This window comes from Cynocephalus volans, chromosome 14 (assembly GCF_027409185.1).
Source record: "Cynocephalus volans isolate mCynVol1 chromosome 14, mCynVol1.pri, whole genome shotgun sequence".
Taxonomy (NCBI): Eukaryota; Metazoa; Chordata; class Mammalia; order Dermoptera; family Cynocephalidae; genus Cynocephalus; species Cynocephalus volans.
Window position 1 is genome coordinate 50908886 of NC_084473.1, and position 18224 is coordinate 50927109.

The following is an 18224-nucleotide window of genomic DNA, read 5'->3' on the forward strand; positions in this document are numbered from 1 at the left end:
CCTTATAGGAATGAACCAGGCCAGTACTCAAAGCTGTCACCATTTGGGGTTGATTTTGCATAGCTTTCAAATCATCTGCTCAGAAAGCTATACTCCAGCTGCTTTTCAAGATAAACCATGATGGCAGAGTGGCTATAAAAGTATCATCTCATGGGTATAGAGAAATATAAACAGGTTCAGGCTGGTTGAATGATAGCCCCTTTCTCTTTAAAAGGAAAGGAATGCAGACTTCCGGTCAAGATGGCGGAATAGACATCCCCAGCGTCACTCTCTCCCACAAATCAACGAATTTACAACTATAAAAATGTAACATCAGCTAAGCTGGGGCCGCTGGAGCTCAGGGGAAGAGGAGAGACCTATGGAACTCACGAAAGCAGGAGAAACCACGATGAGAGAAAGAAAAACCTGCTCTCAGCGTTTCAGGCCGCAGCCACTTTAATCCTGGAGCGCATGGGGTGGGAGCCAGCAGGAACCGCAGCTGTGCCCTTCAGATGGAGTTACTTGGAGGTGGAAGGGGAGAAGAGGACTTTGGTGGCCCTCAGGACAGCAAGACCACTAATAGGGTTCCTGTGGACCCATGCAGGAGCAAGGAGCCAGAACAACTGAAAAAAGGGGAGCCATTCTGAGGCTGGTGAGTCATTACAAGAGACCGGGCCAGGGCCCATCCCATGGGAAGTGTTTGGAACACGGGCAGTGGGGGAGATGGGCCCACCAGGGGAACACTGGGACATGGCAAGGACAGCCGACCTGCCCCCCAGTCAGCACAGGACCACCCAGAGGAGACTGGTCAGGAATGCAGAATTGCATGGGGTGCAGTTATATGAAAAAACTCAGGCCCAGATCAGAGTTTCTACACAACCCAAGTGCACTGAGTATCTGGAGAGCCAGAAGTACCTATAACATCAACCATTAAACCCTGAGCTGCACAAAAAGCCTTCCCTAGGGAAACAGTAGCAAAGCAGCAATATACTCAACCACACAGCTCAAGTACTAGTTCCCACAGGAAGTTCCCCCATGTTAGAAGTAAGCATAGGACAAAAAATTGGTTCTGGCCCAGGCACACCAGCAATGCCTTGGGGCCCACCATGGGACATGAGGTATGGAGCCAGAGGCAAGACCACCACCCACAACCACTCACATGACCAACACCTAGGGGCCTTGCCCAGGAACCCCAGGCTGGAGCCGGGACCAGACTGCACTTCCACATCCAGGCACACCACCAAAACCTCAAGGCCCACCCGGAGACCGGACCCCCATCCCAGAGCCAGGCACACCGTGACAGTGCCTCAGAGCCCCACCCAGGGACCCAAAGCATGGATAAGGGGACCAGACCCCCTCCCATAACCAAGCACACTGTGCCAGCACCCCAGAGCCTGCCCAGGGACCCGGGGCATGGAGAAGGGGACTGGAACCCCCCTCCTGCAACCAGGCACACTGCACCAGTGCCTCAGGGCCCACCAGGGACCTGGGGCTTGGAAAAGGGGACTGGCCCCCCCTCCCACAACCAGGCACATCTCACCAGCACCTCAGGGCCCACCCAGAGTCCTGAGGTATGGATCCGGGGACCAGATCCCCCTTCCTACAACCAGGCTCACCTCACCAGTGCCTCGGGGCCTGCCTGGAGACCTGGGGCACGGAGAAGGGGACCGGACCCCCCCTCCCAGAACCAGGCTCACTGCACCAGCGCCTCAGGGCCCACCCAGGGACTCCTGGTATGGAGCCAGGGATCGGACACTCTCCACAATCAGGCACACCGTCAGCACCAAGGAGCATGCCAAAATCATCTTCTCCATGTGGGTGGCCCACCACAGCCACCACAGCATCATGGCTACCACGAAAGCGGCTAGATGCCACAACCACCATGCAGATGGTCTGCCAGCCACTGGAGTGCATTGACACAAGAAGAGTCACCAGCAGAGATAAAGAAAGGAGGAGGATGTCTGTCTCCACAGAGCCCATTTCTGAGCGATGGAAGAGGCATCTGCTCTGTGATTGTATTGGGGGACCTGATCACACCTCTCAGCATTGGGCAGATCATTTGGGCAGCAAATCAACAGAGTAACCATTATTCTTTCAGAGGGAGAGAAGAAATCTAGGGTAATTAGAGGGGGGAGGGAAAAGGGGATGGGGAGGGATTGGGCAAGGGGCATAAAGAATAATTGTGATTTGTAACAATATATATGCTAGTAATATTGATTTGATCAAGATACCTCAATGTTGAACCCCCAAAATATGTATAATCAATTTTGATTCAATAAAAATTTTAAAAATATAAAATAAAATAAAAAATGAAAGGAATGGAATATAGCTGCGAGCAATGAATTTCCATTCCCTATTACTTGATTTGGGAAATTGATCACATTTACTATAAACTACATTAGGAAGGAGGAATTTATGTCTAAATATCAAAGCAGAGAAGAAATGAATAGACATATAGGATCGGGCAGATCTTCAGCACTGGGCAAAAGTCTAAAGATAGTTATGCAGCCTATAATTCTATAGATGGGTATATAGGAACCAGAACAATAACAGCAACAGCTAATGTTTATTAAGTGCTCATTATTTATTAGACACAGTATTATGTATTATTTATAGATTATTCATGGTGAGGTAGGTGCTGTCTTTATCCCCGTTTTAGAGATGAAGAAATGAAGGTATACAGAGATTGAGAAACTTACTCCAAGGTCATACATAGCTGTGCCAGCTTTCAGACCCAGGGAACCTGATCGCAGAAACCTTACACTTAACCAGTATGTCCTACTGCCTCCCATGAATTTGAAAATTAGATTCATAATCTGTTGATTGGTGTTAATGGGGTGGAGGGGCAGTGGTGTTGAGCTGGTGGTATATAGTCCTAACTGAGGTCAAGTAGCCTGAATACCAAGGTAATATAAAAAACGAAAGGGAGGGAGGGAGGAAGGAAGGAAAGAATGAATATATTCCAACAGGCACTGAGTATTGGACATTGTGGGAATTCCCATGAAGTATTAGGGACCCATAACAAGGAGATTAAGACTTCACAGTAAGAAACCTAGCCAGTGGAAACTGGGGTACAAGGGAAGGAAACCAGTCACAGTGGACTGGAATAAAATGAGAGCAAAATCAGAGAAAGCGTAATTCAGGGCAGAGGCAGGAAGTTCTTGACAAAGGATTTCTTATGTTAACTCCCCAGCTGAGAGCTGGAGTTGGCCCCAGAGTCAGCTGCGTAACTATAAGTCAGGATTAATTTAATAGATTCTGCTCAGAGGGAAAGAGAAGCAAAGGCACCAAGCCAGGTAGGCCATTACAGATTGGCCCAACTGGGTTACAGTTCCAGGCAAGAGGCTACTTTTACTAACATTATTTCTCTACCATAGCAGCCTCTGCTTCTATGGGACATGGCATCATGTAGCAGTGACATTAGATATCCAAAGACAGTGGAATAGGGAGGTGAATTTTCATACCATAATTACAAAATTTGATAGCATCCTTTGTCATATATTATGGCTCAGTCTAAGTTGTTATTTTCTTATTAATTATTTTTTTTAAAACATAACATGTTATGCAATATTCTGATTGTAGAGTTCACTAAACCGTATGGGAGATTAGTAGGAAGGATAATTAGATATGAAATTGTTACTTAATTCTTCATATCACTTGTTTATTCTGTGTTATAATTACTTTTGTAGAATGTATATGATGTGGGGAGCTCTTGTTTTGTATCCTTAAAAGATAGAAAAAACATTGAAGATAGCAGTACTTTAGGAGAATCATTTAAATAGTTTTCATTTGCTAGTTCCATCTTCTATACAGTGAAAGAAAAAACAAAAATAATTTTTTCTTTCATGTATTGTTTATCCAACTGCCTTCATATTTTACTTTTAGTAGCTCCAAAGACTATTAAAATTATCTGTTCTTTTCAAATTCATTGTTTCCTAGATCTAGTTGTAAATTCTATTAGAAGTCCCCCAAACTTTTTTTAAAGAACCCAGTTTAGTTTCATTTATGCTAAGAAGCTGTTTCTCAGTTGACTGACATTGTATAGGGTTGTTTCTATTCAAAAATATTTCTCGTGCTTAATCTGTCCATTTGTCATGTCCTGTCCAGTAAATACCTTTGTTATTGTGAAATGGGTCTCAGATATACAAAAGAAAAAACGCTAAGACATAGAATGCATCCAAGAAATGCAATGAGTTTCTGTTACATAAATTATCTAAATTAATATAATCCACATGCATCTGTGAGGCTCATCTCACATTAGAGAGGCAGCCTGAGGCAGAGAATGATCTCGGGCTCAGGTGGGGATCTGTGATAAAAGCAGACATCACCATTTAATGAGCTGAGACTTCAGCTAAGTCATTTCACCTCTCTAAGTTTGTTTCCTGATGTATCAATTGGGAATAATACCTATCTTGCAGCATCCATATGAAAAAACAAATGTATATAAAGTAGCAAATGTAGGTTTTCAATAAAAGCTAACTGTTATCACTCCTTGGTGACTAAATTTGAAGACATTCCACTCAAGAGGGCTATATAATTTTAAATGGTAAGAAAATGCTTTTGATACAAGGGTCTGTTTTCTGCCTCCCTGGGCACTCCACCACACCCTGCTCCTCCATTAGCTGTTGCTGTCTACAGTTAATGATGATAGCTTGTGGTGCATCTGGCACTGTACTAAGTGATTTACATGTATTATTTCATTTAATAACAGCAATCCTTTCAGGAAATTACTGGTTACTAACTTGCTACCATGACTTTGAACTATGTATATTTTCTTTTAGACTATGTATTTGTTTGACTTTTGTCTGTCTTATTCTATCCACTGCTTTGCACTACTTACGGTACTTTATGCAACCAAACTATTAGTTAGGAGGCTTTCAGTTGCACATAACAGAAAACGAGACTTGATCTAGTTCAAAAAAATAAAGAGAACTTTTGGCTCTATTTCTGTATGATTCTTTTCACTGGGATTCCTTCATTGTATAGGAAATGGCTGCAGCAGGTCCTGACAGACATCTTTTTTTTTTTTTTCGTGACCGGCGCTCAGCCAGGGAGTGCACCAGTCATTCTTATATAGGATCCGAACCCGCGGCGGGAGCGTCGCCACGCTGCTAGCGCAGCACGCTACCGAGTGCGCCACGGGCTCAGCCCCCTGACAGACATCTTTTTACTACACTCTCCATAGAAACAGAGAGTTTCTATTCTCCCAGACAAAGACTCTGAGCTTCCTTTGATGGGACCAGTTTAGGTCTTGTGCTGCCTCTGACACAATCATTATGACCAGAAGGTTGGAGTACACAGACTGACTTATCCCTGCCCTTCGCTGAATCAGCCCTGGACAAGAGGAATGGTGTTGCGCTGCTTAGTTCAGACTTGCACCGGAGGTTGTGGTCAGTATCACCCAAATCATGAAAAGACGTAGTGGAGCAGGTGGTGAAATGGGTGCTGGGATGGTTTGTCTTATTCCCAATGTCAAAGGGAAAGCTTTTAACATTTCACTTTTAATTATTATATTTTGCTATAGGGATTTTTTAAAAAATGTATTATCAATTTTAGAAAATCATCTTCACAATTAGGTAAGAGTTATTGTTTTAAAATCATGAATGGAAGTTGATTTTTATCAAATGTTTTTTCTAAATTTGTTGAGATGATCGTGTGGATTCTTTATTCCATTAATGTGATAAATTACACTGATTTTTTTTTTTTTTTTTAAAGTTGACTGGTAAGGGGATCTTAACCCTAGACTTGGTGTTGTCAGCACCACACTCAGCCAGTGAGCGAACCGGCCATCCCTATATGGGATCCCAACCCATGGCCTTGGTGTTATCAGCACCGCACTCTCCCGAGTGAGCCACCAGCTGGCCCAATTACACTGATTTTTAAAAACAACTTTAATTAGGTATAATGGCATACAATAAACTGCACATATTTGAAGTATTCAGTTTGATAGCTTTTGACACATGTATGACCTGTGAAACCATCACTGCAGTCTAAATAATGAACATATTTATCACTGCCCTCTAAATGTTTCCTCATTCCTTTTGTAGTCCCTCTGTCCAGTCCCTTCCTGTCCACACCCCCTCCACGCCAGCCCTCAGGCAACCACTGATCTACTTTTTGTCACTACAGATTAGTTGCTGTAATGATTGAAGTTTTGTTTTTGTTGTTGTTTGTTTGTTTTTAATTTTATTTTATTTTGTCACTATACAATGTGGTTGATTATTGTGGCCCATTACCGAAACCTCCCTCCCTCCTGATTGAAGTTTTGAATGTTAAACTAAACTTCCATTTCTGAAATAAACCCAATTTAATTATTATGTATTAGTTCTCTTTCTTACCTATCTCTGTATTTATTTAACTAACATTTTGTTACTTTGTTTAATGAGATTGGGCTGTAATTTTTCTTTCTACTAATCCTCTTGTCATGCTTTGGTATCAAGGTTATGCTGGCCTCATAAAATGAGCTGTGGGAGGGTGGTATTTCCTATTCTCTTTTCTGATCTCTGAAAATTTTTCTTTAAGATAGATGTGTGGGTTTTTTTTTTATTTCTTAAGTATTTGGTTTGAATCAACTAGTGAAACCAGCTAGACCTAGAGTTTTCTTTGTGGGAAGGTTTTTTTGTTTGTTTTTTGTTTTGTTTTTGTTTTTAATTGACACATAATAATTGTACATATTTATGAGGTACAGTATGATATTTCAATACATGTATACAATGTGTATTAATCAAATTAGGATAATTGGCATATACATCACCTCAGATATTTATCATTTCTTTGTGGTGAGATCATTCAAAGTCTTCTTGCTGTTTTGAAACTACAATATATTATTGTTACCTATAGTCATCCCACTGTGTAATGGATCTCTAGAACTTTTTTCTCCTATCTAACTGTAACTTTGTACACACTAACCAACCTCTCCCCATCTTCCTCTTCTCCCTACGCTTCCCATCCTCTGGTAACCACTATTCTACTCTTTTCTTCTATGAGATCAACTTACTTAGATTCCACAAATGAGTGAGGTCATGAGAGATTTCTCTTTCTGTGCTTGGCTTATTTCTCTTAACATAATGACCTGCAGTTCCATCCATGTTGCTGCAAATGACAGGATTTCATTCCTTTCTATGGCTGAATAATATTCCATTGTGTATGTATACCATATTTTCTTTTTCCATTCATCTGTTGATGGACACTTGGGTGATACCATATCTTGGCTATTGTGAATAGTGCTACAATAAACATGAGTGTGCAAATATCTCTTCAACGTACTGATTTCATTTCCTTTGGATATATACCCAGTAAAGGAATTGCTGGACCATAAGAGAGTTCTATTTTTAATTTTTTGAGGAACCTCCATCTGCGTTCTATAGTGGCTGTACTAATTTTCATTCCCATCAACATTGCATAAGAGTTCTCCTTTTTCCACGTCCTTACCAACATTATTATTATTTTTTAAAACAGCCATTCTTTTTAAAAAAGTACATTCTTCATTTTTTTTAACAAGGATATGCACATTTATTTGTTGAAATAACAAATACACTGAATAACAGGTGAATAGCAGAGTACTCTGTAGAAAGTAGGGCTTCAAATTTCCACAGAAACTGGAGACATAAAACTTATTAGAATTTATATATTTCATTTTATAATCTCTACAGTTATTTGAATTAGCTCTCTAAAGTCTTCTAAAAGCATGCAAGTATCAAATTAATTTCAACAGAGGAAGATGAATAAACTTTTCAAAGGAAAATTAATTTCTAAGCAAATCAACAAGTCTATTTAATAAAAAGAAATCAAGAACAGAAATTAAATATCTAAGTTTAGCAACATAAATTTCAAAAAAAAAATCAGTAAAACAGAATATAAACACAGGGATACTTCAAAAAGTTAGTGGAGAAATAGAATTGGATGATAATGGAAATCTTTCCTGAACTTTTTTCTTTTTTTTTGGCTTAAATTTTTCCTTTTTTCAAAAAAAAAAAAAAAGATTAATAAGATCATAGAAAACACATTCTCTGTCCACAATAACAGAAGGAAATTTTAAAAACTCACAAGTGTGTGGAAATTAAACAACATTGTCCTAAATAAACAATGGGTAAAAAGAAAAATCACAAGGAAATTGAGAAGTAGTTTACAATAAAGATCAAAGTGCAACATATCAAAATTTAAAACATGCGGAGCTCATGCAGTGCTTAAAGGAAAATTTATACTTGTAAACACCTATATCAAAAATAAGAAAAATCTCAAATCAGTAATGTAAACTTCTATCTTAAGAAAATAGAAAAAATAGAGAAAACTAAGTCAAAAGCAAATATAAGTAGGAAATAACAAAGATTACAACATAAATATATAAAATAGGGAATTAAAAAACAATAGAGAAAATCAACAAAACCAAAAGTTGATTGTTTAAAAAGATCAACAAGGGCCATCCCGTGGCTCACTTGGGAGAGTGTGGTGCTGATAACACCAAGGCCACGGGTTCAGATCCTATACAGGGATGGCCGGTTCGCTCACTGGGTGAGCGTGCTGCTGACAACACCAAGTCAAGGGTTAAGATCCCCTTACCAGTCATCTTTTTAAAAAAAATAAAAATAAAAATAAAAATAAAAAGTTCAACAAAACTTGTAAATCTTTATCAAGACTGACCAAGAAAAAAGAGGGAAAAGCGAAATTCCTAAAATCAGAAATAAAATAAGGGCATTATTATGTTGTCACTATGGCTTTTTGTGGTGGTAAGATTTAGTTTTTTTCTTGTTTGTATTTTTGTTCTACCACTGGGTTTTGTTGTTTCTTGTGTATCGTGGTAGTGACTATCATTTTTCAGATTCCAGATGCGGGACTTCCTTGAGGATTTCTTGTAGGGCTGGTTGTTTGGTGGTAAACTCTCACAGCTTTTGTTTGTCTGGAAAATACACTATTTTCCCCTCATTTCTGAAGGACAGGCTTACTGGGTATAGTATTCTTAGCTGGCAGTTTTTTTCTTTTAGTATTGTGAATATATCATCCTATTTTCTTCTGGCTGTAGAGTTTCTGTTGAGAAGTCTGCTTTTAGTCTGATAGAGTCTTTCTTATAGGTGACTTGGTGCTTTTCTCTTGTTTCTTTTAAGATTCTCTCTTTGTCTTTGAGGTTTGCCAGTTTGACTATAATGTGTCTTGGAAGGATATTTTTGGGTTAAATCTGTTTGGGGATCTTTGAGCCTCCTGGATCTGAAAGTCAGTGTCTCTCTATATACCTGGGAAGTTTTCCATTATTATTTCATTGGATAGATTTTCAGTGCCTTTTTCTTTCTCCTCCCCTTCCGGAACACCCATGATTCGAATGTTTGTGTGCTTAAGGTTGTCTGCTATCTTTCATAGATTTTCTTCATTTTTTAAAGGTCTTTTTTCCTTTTTTTTTTTTTTGTCTGCCTGGGTTATTTCAAAAAGACTATTTTCAAGGCCTGCTGCTTAAGCTATCAGTTGTGTTTTTTATTTTGTTCAGTGAATCTTTCAGTTCCATGAATTCTACTACACTCTTTTTTTTTTTTTTAAATAAAGATGACCAGTAAGGAGATCTTAACCCTTGACTTGGTGGTGCCAGCACCACACTCTCCCAAGTGAGCCAACCTGCCCTCCCTATATAACGATCTGAACCCATGGCCTTGGTGTTGTGAGCACCACACTCTCTCCCAAGTGAGACATGGGCCAGCCCTACATTCTTTTTTAAAGTATAATCTCTTTGTAAATTTCCTCCTTCATATCCTGGATTTGTTCTCGTTTCATTATGTTATCTATCTGAGTCTTCTCATATGTCACAGAGTTTCCTTAAAATTGTTGCTCAGAATTCCTTTTCAGTCATTTCAAGAGTTTACTGCTCTGTAGGGTCTGGTATTGAGACTTGCCATATTCTTGGTGTTGTTATATTTTCTTGGGTTTTCGTATTTCTAGTATCTTTACATTAATGTCTATTCATCTGGTAGAGCAGTTGCTTCTTCTATTACTCTGGAATGCACTTTGAGGAGAGAGGCATCCTCTTCTTTTTCTGGTCTTCTCTGGTGATTCTTCTTGTGTCAATACAGTCCAGCATCCAGCAAGCCACCTGCACAGTGGCTATGGCTGCTGCTGTGATGTCAAGCCACTTTTTATCAGCTGTGGCAGTGGCAGTGGCAGTGGCTGTGATGGGCCACCCATGTGGAAGTGGTGTTTTCAGCATGCTTTCTTGCCTGCTTTTCGGTGGGGAATACTGCCCTCAGCTCCTTGCCTATGGTGCTGGGCAGGCTCTCTTGCCTGCTTCCAGGTGGAAGGAAAACAGCCATTCTAACTGGAGTGAGATGATATCTCATTGTGGTTTTGATTTGCATTTCCCTGATGATTAGTGGTGCTGAGCATTTTTTCGTATACATGTTGGTCTTTTGTATGTCTTCTTTTGAAAAATGTCAGTTCAGCTCTTGTGGCAATGTTTTAATCAGAGTTTTGGGGTTTTTGCTCTTGGGCTGTTTGTGTTTCTTTATATTCTGGATATTAGCCCTTGTTAGATGTGTAGTTTGCAAACATTTTTTCCCATACTGTAGGCTGTCTTTTCACAATTTTTATTGTTTTCTTTGCTGTGCAGAAGCTTTTTAGTTTAATACAATTCCATTCGCCTATTTTTATGTTTGTTGCTTGTTTTTGAGGTCTTAGTTAAAAAAATCTTTGCCTAGACCAGTGTCCTGAAGCATTTTCCCTATGTTTTTTTTTCTAGTAGTTTCATAGTTTTGGGTCTTACATTTAAGTCTTCAACCCAAATTGAGATAATCTAGGTTTATTCTTCTGCATTTGGCTATCCAGTTTTCCCAGCACCATTTATTAAAGAGAATATCCTTTCCTCGATGTGTGTTTTTGCCACCTTTGTTGAAGATCAGTTGGCTTTAAGTGTGTGGCTTTATTTCTGGGTTTTCTATTCTGTTCCATTGGTCTATGTGTCTGTTTTTATACCAGTACCATGCTGTTTTGGTTCCTATTGCTTTGTAGTATATTTTGAAGTCAGGTAGTGTGATAACTCCAGCTTTGCTCTTTTTGCTCAGTCAGGATTGAGGGGTTGTTTTTTTTCCTTTTTTCTTTTTTATTTATTTTTTGTGTTTGTGTGGTTCCATATGAATTTGAAGATTGTTTTTTCTATCTCTGCAAAGAATGTCATTGGTATTTTGGCATGGATTACATTGAATCTGTAGTTTACTTTGGGTAGTACAGATTTTTTTTAAGCAATATTGTTCCAATCCATGAAAATGGGATATACTTCCATGTCATCTTCAGTTTCTTTCATCAGTGTTTTATAGTTTTCTTTCACCTCTTTGATTAAATTTATTCTTATGTATTATAATTTTTTGTAGCTACTGTAAAATGTATTTCTTTATTTCCTTTTCAGATAATTCACTGTTGGCATATAAAAATGCTACTGATTTTTGTATGTTAATTTTGTATCCTGTAAATTTACTGAATTCTTTTATTAGTTCTAATAGATTTTGGTGGAGTCTTTAGGGTTTTCTGTATAAAAGATCATGTTGTCAGCAAACAGGGACAATTCGACTTCCTCTTTTTCAGTTTGGATGCTCTTAATTTCTTTTTCTTGCCTGACTGCTCTGTCTAGGACTTCCAGTACTGGAAGGTTTTAAATTATTGATTCAATTTTCAAATAGATATGAGACTATTCACATTTTGTTTATTCTTGTGCTGTCAGTTTTTGTAAGATGCATACTTTCTTGAATTTTTTTACTGAAGTATGACAGACACAGAAATATGCATAATATTAAGCATATAGCTTGATTTTTTTTTACAAATGCATGATTTGTTGACATAAAGTTGTTCATAATATTCTTTCATTATATTTTTAATATCTGTAAGCTCTGTAGTGATGTCCTCTCCTTTATTGTTGATATTTGTTATTTAAGCTTACTCTATTTCTTTTTCTTTGTGGGGTTAAAAAACTTATTAGTCACTTCAAAGAACCAACTTTTTTCTCTGTTGACCTATTGTGTGTTTTCTATTTTACTTATTGCTTTTACCTTTTTATTTTCTCTCTTTTGTTTAAATTGTTCTCTTCATATCTTTTTATTATAGATGTTTAGCTCATTTCTTTTGGCATTTCTTTTTTCCTAATATATGTATTTGGGGGGCATAAATTTTTCTCTTAGAGTGCTTTTAAGGAATCTCATTTTTGCATGAACGTTTACTTCAAAATATGTTCTAATTTCTATTATCAATTTTTTCTTGATGTGTGGGTTGTTAGAAAGTATATTTCTTACTTACAAGCATTATGAATTTTCTAGGTATATTTTTATTATTGATTTCTAGTCTAATTCCTTTGTGGTCAAATAATTTATTTTGCATGAATTTAATTCTTTGGAATTCATGGTAATTTGCTTTCATATATGGTTTTGTAATGATCAATGCGTATTTGAAAACATATTTGAAAGCAATTGTGTTTTCTGCAGTTTTGGGGTAAAGTGTTGTATATGTGACTATTATCTTTTTTTTTCATTCTTTTTTTTTTTGATGGCTGGCCAGTACAGGAATCCAAACCCATGACCTTAAGATTATAAGGCTGTGCCCTTGTATATGTGACTATTATGTAAAACATGTAAATTGTGTTGCCCAAATTTTATATATCCTATAAGTTATTTTATTTAATACACCTGAGAGAATTATGTTCAAGTCTCTCACTATGATTTTTTTTTTATTTCTCTATTTTGTTTTGTCAGTATTGTTTAATATATAATTTAGGGCTATGTTATAGGTACATGAAAACAAAGAGTTATTATTTCTTACTAGAGAAATTAAACTTATATAATTTTGAATTATCCCTATTTCTAGTAATAGTTTTTGCCTCAAAGCCTCCATTGTCTGATATAAATATAGCTTATATGTTCTTGTCACATTTTCATTTTATATATACCTAAAATCTCCTAATATATTATTATAACTGTTGTCATATTCAATTAAAATTACTTTAGCTTTATTCACAAGTTTGGCCTTTTCACCATTCTTTATTATTCCTAACTACATCTTTGAGCTCCCATCTGGAAAATGAACACACCCTTTAGTATTCTCTTCAGAGTGGACTATTGATGAAAAATTCTCTACACAAAGTAAAAAAAAAATGTCTTTTTTGCCACTTCATTATTGAGGAGTAATTTCACTGGTAAAGAATTTTAGGTTTGCAGATATATTCTTTCAGTAATTTAAAGATACCATTCCATTTTCTCCTGGCTTCTCTTGATTCTTTTGAGAAGTCAGCTGTCAGTCTTATATTTGCTCCTTTGAAGTTAATCTCTCTTTTTACCTCAGGTTTCTTTTAATACTTTCTCCTTAATTTTCATTCTTAGGATTTTTACTATGCTGTGACAGCATGTGCTTTTCTGATTCTTTATCTTACTTTAGGTTCACGAATCTACTTGAATCTGTGGCTTTTGCCAATTTTGAGGAAGTCTCAGCCATTATCTTATATTGCTTCTTTCCCATTCTCTCTTCCTCTCTTCTGGAGACCTTCTCATGATCCAACTTTCTGGATATAAATGAATGGACCCCTGGCAACCTAGCTGACTACATCCTCTGCCATACTCTATGTTGTTACTTACTTGCCTCTCTATCTTGCTGTTTTTCTAACAAGCCAAGCATGCTTCTGCCCCCAGGTTTTTAAAAATATTGCTTCTTTAGCCTGGAACACTGTTTTCAAGATATGTCCAAGACTCATTCCCTTACACAATTCAGGTCTCTGCTCAAATGTGGACTCAGCAGAGATGCTTTCTGTGATCACTTTTTCAAAATTATCATCCAGACCTCTTCTCCCCCACATTGTTCTCTAACCCTTTAACTGTTCTCTAACCCTTTACATTTATGCTTCTTCATAGCACTTGTTACAATATGACACATAATGTTTTAATATTTATTTGCTTATTCTCTGTCTCCCTTATTAGAATATAAACTTCATGAGAAATGAGACCTTTCTTTGCTCACAGCTATATCCCAGCCCCTGGAATAGTGCTTGGAGCAGAGTTAGAGCTCAATAAATATTTGCAGAAGAATGAATGAATGAATGATTAATAGGTAATTGATACAGAAAGATAGAGTACTCTATAGAAAGTAAAGAAAGCAGATAAGGAGAAATAACAAACTAAGCAAGGCTTTTAATTTTTATTATTTATATTTTGTTCTTTTTTATTTAAAGATAGTATCATTGGTTATTATTTCTGTCCATCAATGTTAACTAAAATAGCAAAATGAAACATTAATATGTTTGAAAATGTTACTTTCATTATTTTAAATTAACTGGCATCTCATCATTTAGTTTAGGCTTATGCTCCACAAATTTTTAAGGATATTTTTATCTTTGTTTTGTTTTGTTTTTACTCAACAAGATTCATTCTTTCTCAGTGAATTAATGAATAAGTAGATTCAAGACTCTCAATATTTTCCATAGTGTGAAATTATTGTGATTGCACATAACCATTTATTGTTTTGGCAAAATATTATGAGTGTTTATAAGTACTGGTCAGCACCTGGGTACTGCCCGGCCTATTTCTTTTGTGGTTTGTAGGGCTATTTATTGTGTGGATTTTTAGGGACTAATATGAATACATCATTTTTTATGAGCAAAAAGACCTAATCTGATCTTCTAAATGTCTTTTGTAAATTTCTTTCCCTAAGTAAATCATAAATCCACCTATAATGCCTAGACCTGCACATAATATGAAGTCATTATAGCTACTCAGAAGGAATCTATAGTGTAGGTCAAAGGTACTTGACTAGAATATCCATTAATAATAAGGTTTTTACCTCACTGGCGTCTACAGTATTTTGCCAGATTGACTGAGATCAGCATGCCTTCCTGATGTTTATGGACTGTGCTGCTTTTCCAGGAATGTCTCAAAGGGATCCTGCCTGAAAGAAAAGATGCCGTATGTGGCATTTCAGTGCTTATGTAGAGAACAAGAATGGCTTGTCTTTTTCTTTTATTTAGCCAGCTTCAAACAAACTTGGCCAGCTTCAAAACAGAAATGGAACTGATGAAGTCATCAGCCCAGAGCCTCCCCCGACCGCCCATGTATTTTCTAGTTTAGATTGAAGCTAATGATGTAAAGAAATGCTTCCTAGAAAGGTTAAGGAGAAAAACATTCCCCATCCCTGAAATAGGATTGTTAACATCTGATATGAGCTAGAGGAGTATTTGAGGCTGTGCCATATGTCCCTGTTAGAAACACTGAGCTCATAATGACTAAGAAACTCCAGGGGTTGTCTAAGCCACCAAGGTTATAAAGGACACAGCATTATCACAGCTGAACTAAAATTTAAGATGATTCTTACTTTACCACCCATTGTGACCTAAGCAGGTGGGATAGCAGACAAACTCTAATATAGGGGCTCAGTCATGGCTTACCAAAAAGCCAAACATGCAATTTACATGGTGGAATAGGGAAAAAGAAACTGGTAAATATTTCTAAATGTCATGTGTTTACATACAAATTTATCCATTTCTTCATTTTTAGGATTCTTCTGTGAGAAGTACTTTTAAAATAATTCCTAAATTTAAAGTATTTATAACAAAAATTGTACATATTCTCTCCAATTAAAAATTAGACTGTTCCCTAGAAGGAATTGCGATTCCAGTGGTCCAGGGGCTTAGAGTTCTGTCATTAGAGGTAGAAATTTCTTCTCAGAATGAAGTTTAGAGCTGTGCTCCACTCTCTGTGACAAAGTAGATGTTTGAAAAGGATCTGGGGTTACTGTAATGAAGGTGGACAAGACTGAATATGCCCATATGGTCTGTGGCTTGGGGGGTAGCAGGGTGTCACCATGACCTCAGGGTTGTATTTTTAGAAACTAAATTTAGGTGAAGAATAAAGTCATAATCCCCTGAGAATGATGGTCTGGCTGGTTGGCTCAGTTGGTTAGAGCACTGCTAACACTAAAGTCAGGGGTTTAGATCCCCGTACAAGCCAGTTGCCAAAAAAACAAAAAAAGAGAGAGAGAGAATAATGAAGAAACTAGGTATCAGTTTATTAATTTAGACTGGAAAACAAACCTCACACAGGAATTAGTCTGCATGTGTAGTGAAGCCTTCTTGGAGAACAGACTCAAAAAAGAAAACTGGCTTTTTCCAAAAGTAGCATGTAAGACTTTTGTAGCCTAGAGAACTCAGTCTCCTCCACTCAATTTGGAAAGGTTCTCTTTAATGAGAGCTCCTATACCACACATAAAGACATCAATACTTTCTCATTCTCCTGCTTTTAGTTTTCCCATTTTTATTCGTTCTCAGAACTTTCTTCCATTGCAGCATCGCCTGCCTCATCATACCTGTGATGTTAAAATTTCCAAGACTTAGGCTTATTAAAAAGGGTGCAATTTAGATAAGTAACTCTGGTGAGATGAGCAGCTCTCCAGCAGATGGGGTAAGGAACACAGTGAGGTAGTAGGCCTAGGGTTTCTATTACCTAATGCTCTGACCTTAACTATGTTTTTCTGGCTTCAGTGGCTTGAGCTGTAAAATAACGTCCCTTTCACCTTTGACATGTGACCCAGATGTAGTACTTTCTTTTTCTTTTCTTTTTTTTAAATTTAATTTAATTTTATCAATATACAACATGGTTGATTTTTGTGTCCCTTTACCAAATCCTCCCTCCGTCCCCCCCCCGCCCATCAACATCATATCTGTTCACTTGTCTTAACAACTTCAAGGAATTGTGATTGTTGTGTCTTCTTCCTGCTCCCCGAACCCCCCATTTGTTGTGCTAGTACTTTATTTTTCTTTAGTCATTTTAGAAAGAAGACATTTAGGCTGAGGGATAAATCTGATTGAGGTAAAGAGGTTTTGTACCATTTTATTTTTCTTGGTGAAGTCTTTACTTTTAATTTGGCAGCCTTAATTTGTGTTCTTTTCTCTTCCTTTGGCTAACTGGAGAGCAAGTACCACTGACATGGTCCAAAGAGTACCTTCTTTTCAGCCTTGGAGCAAGGAGTATCGGAGTAGCCTACAGCACCCCTGTCCCTTCCTCAAAAGTCTGTGAATGACAAGTCATGAAAAACATTTTTTAAATCAATTCAATTATTATAAGTTGAATTACTCTAATTTAGGAATATCATGGGAAACTATAATACGTGCCAGTTGACCATTATCCAAATTTCCATGGAAATAGTAATCTTATAATACAGTATGTTCTTGGACTGTTCTAAAATTTCCAGCTGGTTTAAGTGTAATATTGAACCTAAAAAGGAAACTTTCTACTAACAAAATGTATTGAAGTATGTACTCAAGTGCTCAGGACAAGATAGGTTTAACTTGAGAAAATTCACTGAAAAGATTCAAGGCACAGTACCCTCTGCTTTCCCTCCAACCTCTTTGAGACCTCTGATACTGTTGTGTTATTTCTATCTGAAGTCCAATAGCAGAAGGGATTCCAAAAAAAGTTTTGTGATTTTAGTTTTTTCCTCTATGAGGCAGAGATTCATCTATGTCAATAGAAGCGGAGGTATGCATATCCTTCTCTTGAATAATAAAATAAAGTTTTAGTTGAGTGGATAAACTATGTCAATAGTACCAGGTTTATTCATCAAATATGTTGCTATTAAGAGTATGAAAATATTTCAGATGAAATAATAGCATATGGGAGAAATTACCCATGTATTTATAATATACCTAATAAAAATGTAGAGGCCACGACTACTATATTGTATGTTTGGTGACAGTATGCAGGTTTGCTGTATTCATAACATTTATCTGTTCAAACCCATGCACAGCACTACAGAAATGACTTTCATGGCACAGTCACTGCAGTCTGCAACAGTTACAGTTTTGTTATGTACACAGCATCAAACAAGATGGAAACAACCAGGCTTGGTAAACAGAATATCCTTCCAGAATTTAGCAATCCTGAGGTTGCCTATCACTGATGTTCTGTGAGACATAGGCGTTTTGTCTTACTCGTCTTGTGCTGTTGTCATTATGGTTATTGGTTTCCTCTGTTAAAATGGAAAATAGGATATTTGACAGAATGAACATATACTTGGTGCTTTGGGTAAAATCTGAAGTTAACACCTTTCTCTGGCAAATCCCTGGATCAGTAATTTGAAACCCTTTGTAATACATCCTTTCTCACCATATGGATTTGCTTAATATGAATTTAAATATTAAAGTGATTTAAAGTGCTCTCTATGTTAGGGAGATTAGCCCTTTGTCTATGATACAACAATATTTTTCCCTAGTGTTTCGTTTTTCTTTTGACTTTCTTATAGAATTTTAT

General features: G+C 37.2%; 1 protein-coding gene across 4 annotated transcripts in view; it reads left to right on the top strand.

Annotated features, from left to right (window-relative positions):
• The window catches only part of ACYP2 (acylphosphatase 2), a 175796-nt gene that overhangs the window by 94569 nt on the left and 63003 nt on the right, over window positions 1-18224 (top strand). Inside the window, exon 4 of one of the 4 annotated variants that reach the window (XM_063078464.1) lies at window positions 215-2091. The exons of the other annotated variants lie outside the window; for them this stretch is intronic. Within the exon in view, the coding sequence (XP_062934534.1) occupies window positions 215-302 (88 nt within the window). The 3' untranslated portion in view covers window positions 303-2091. Of the gene's footprint in view, window positions 1-214; window positions 2092-18224 lie in introns of those variants that run through there. 4 annotated transcript variants of the gene reach the window in all.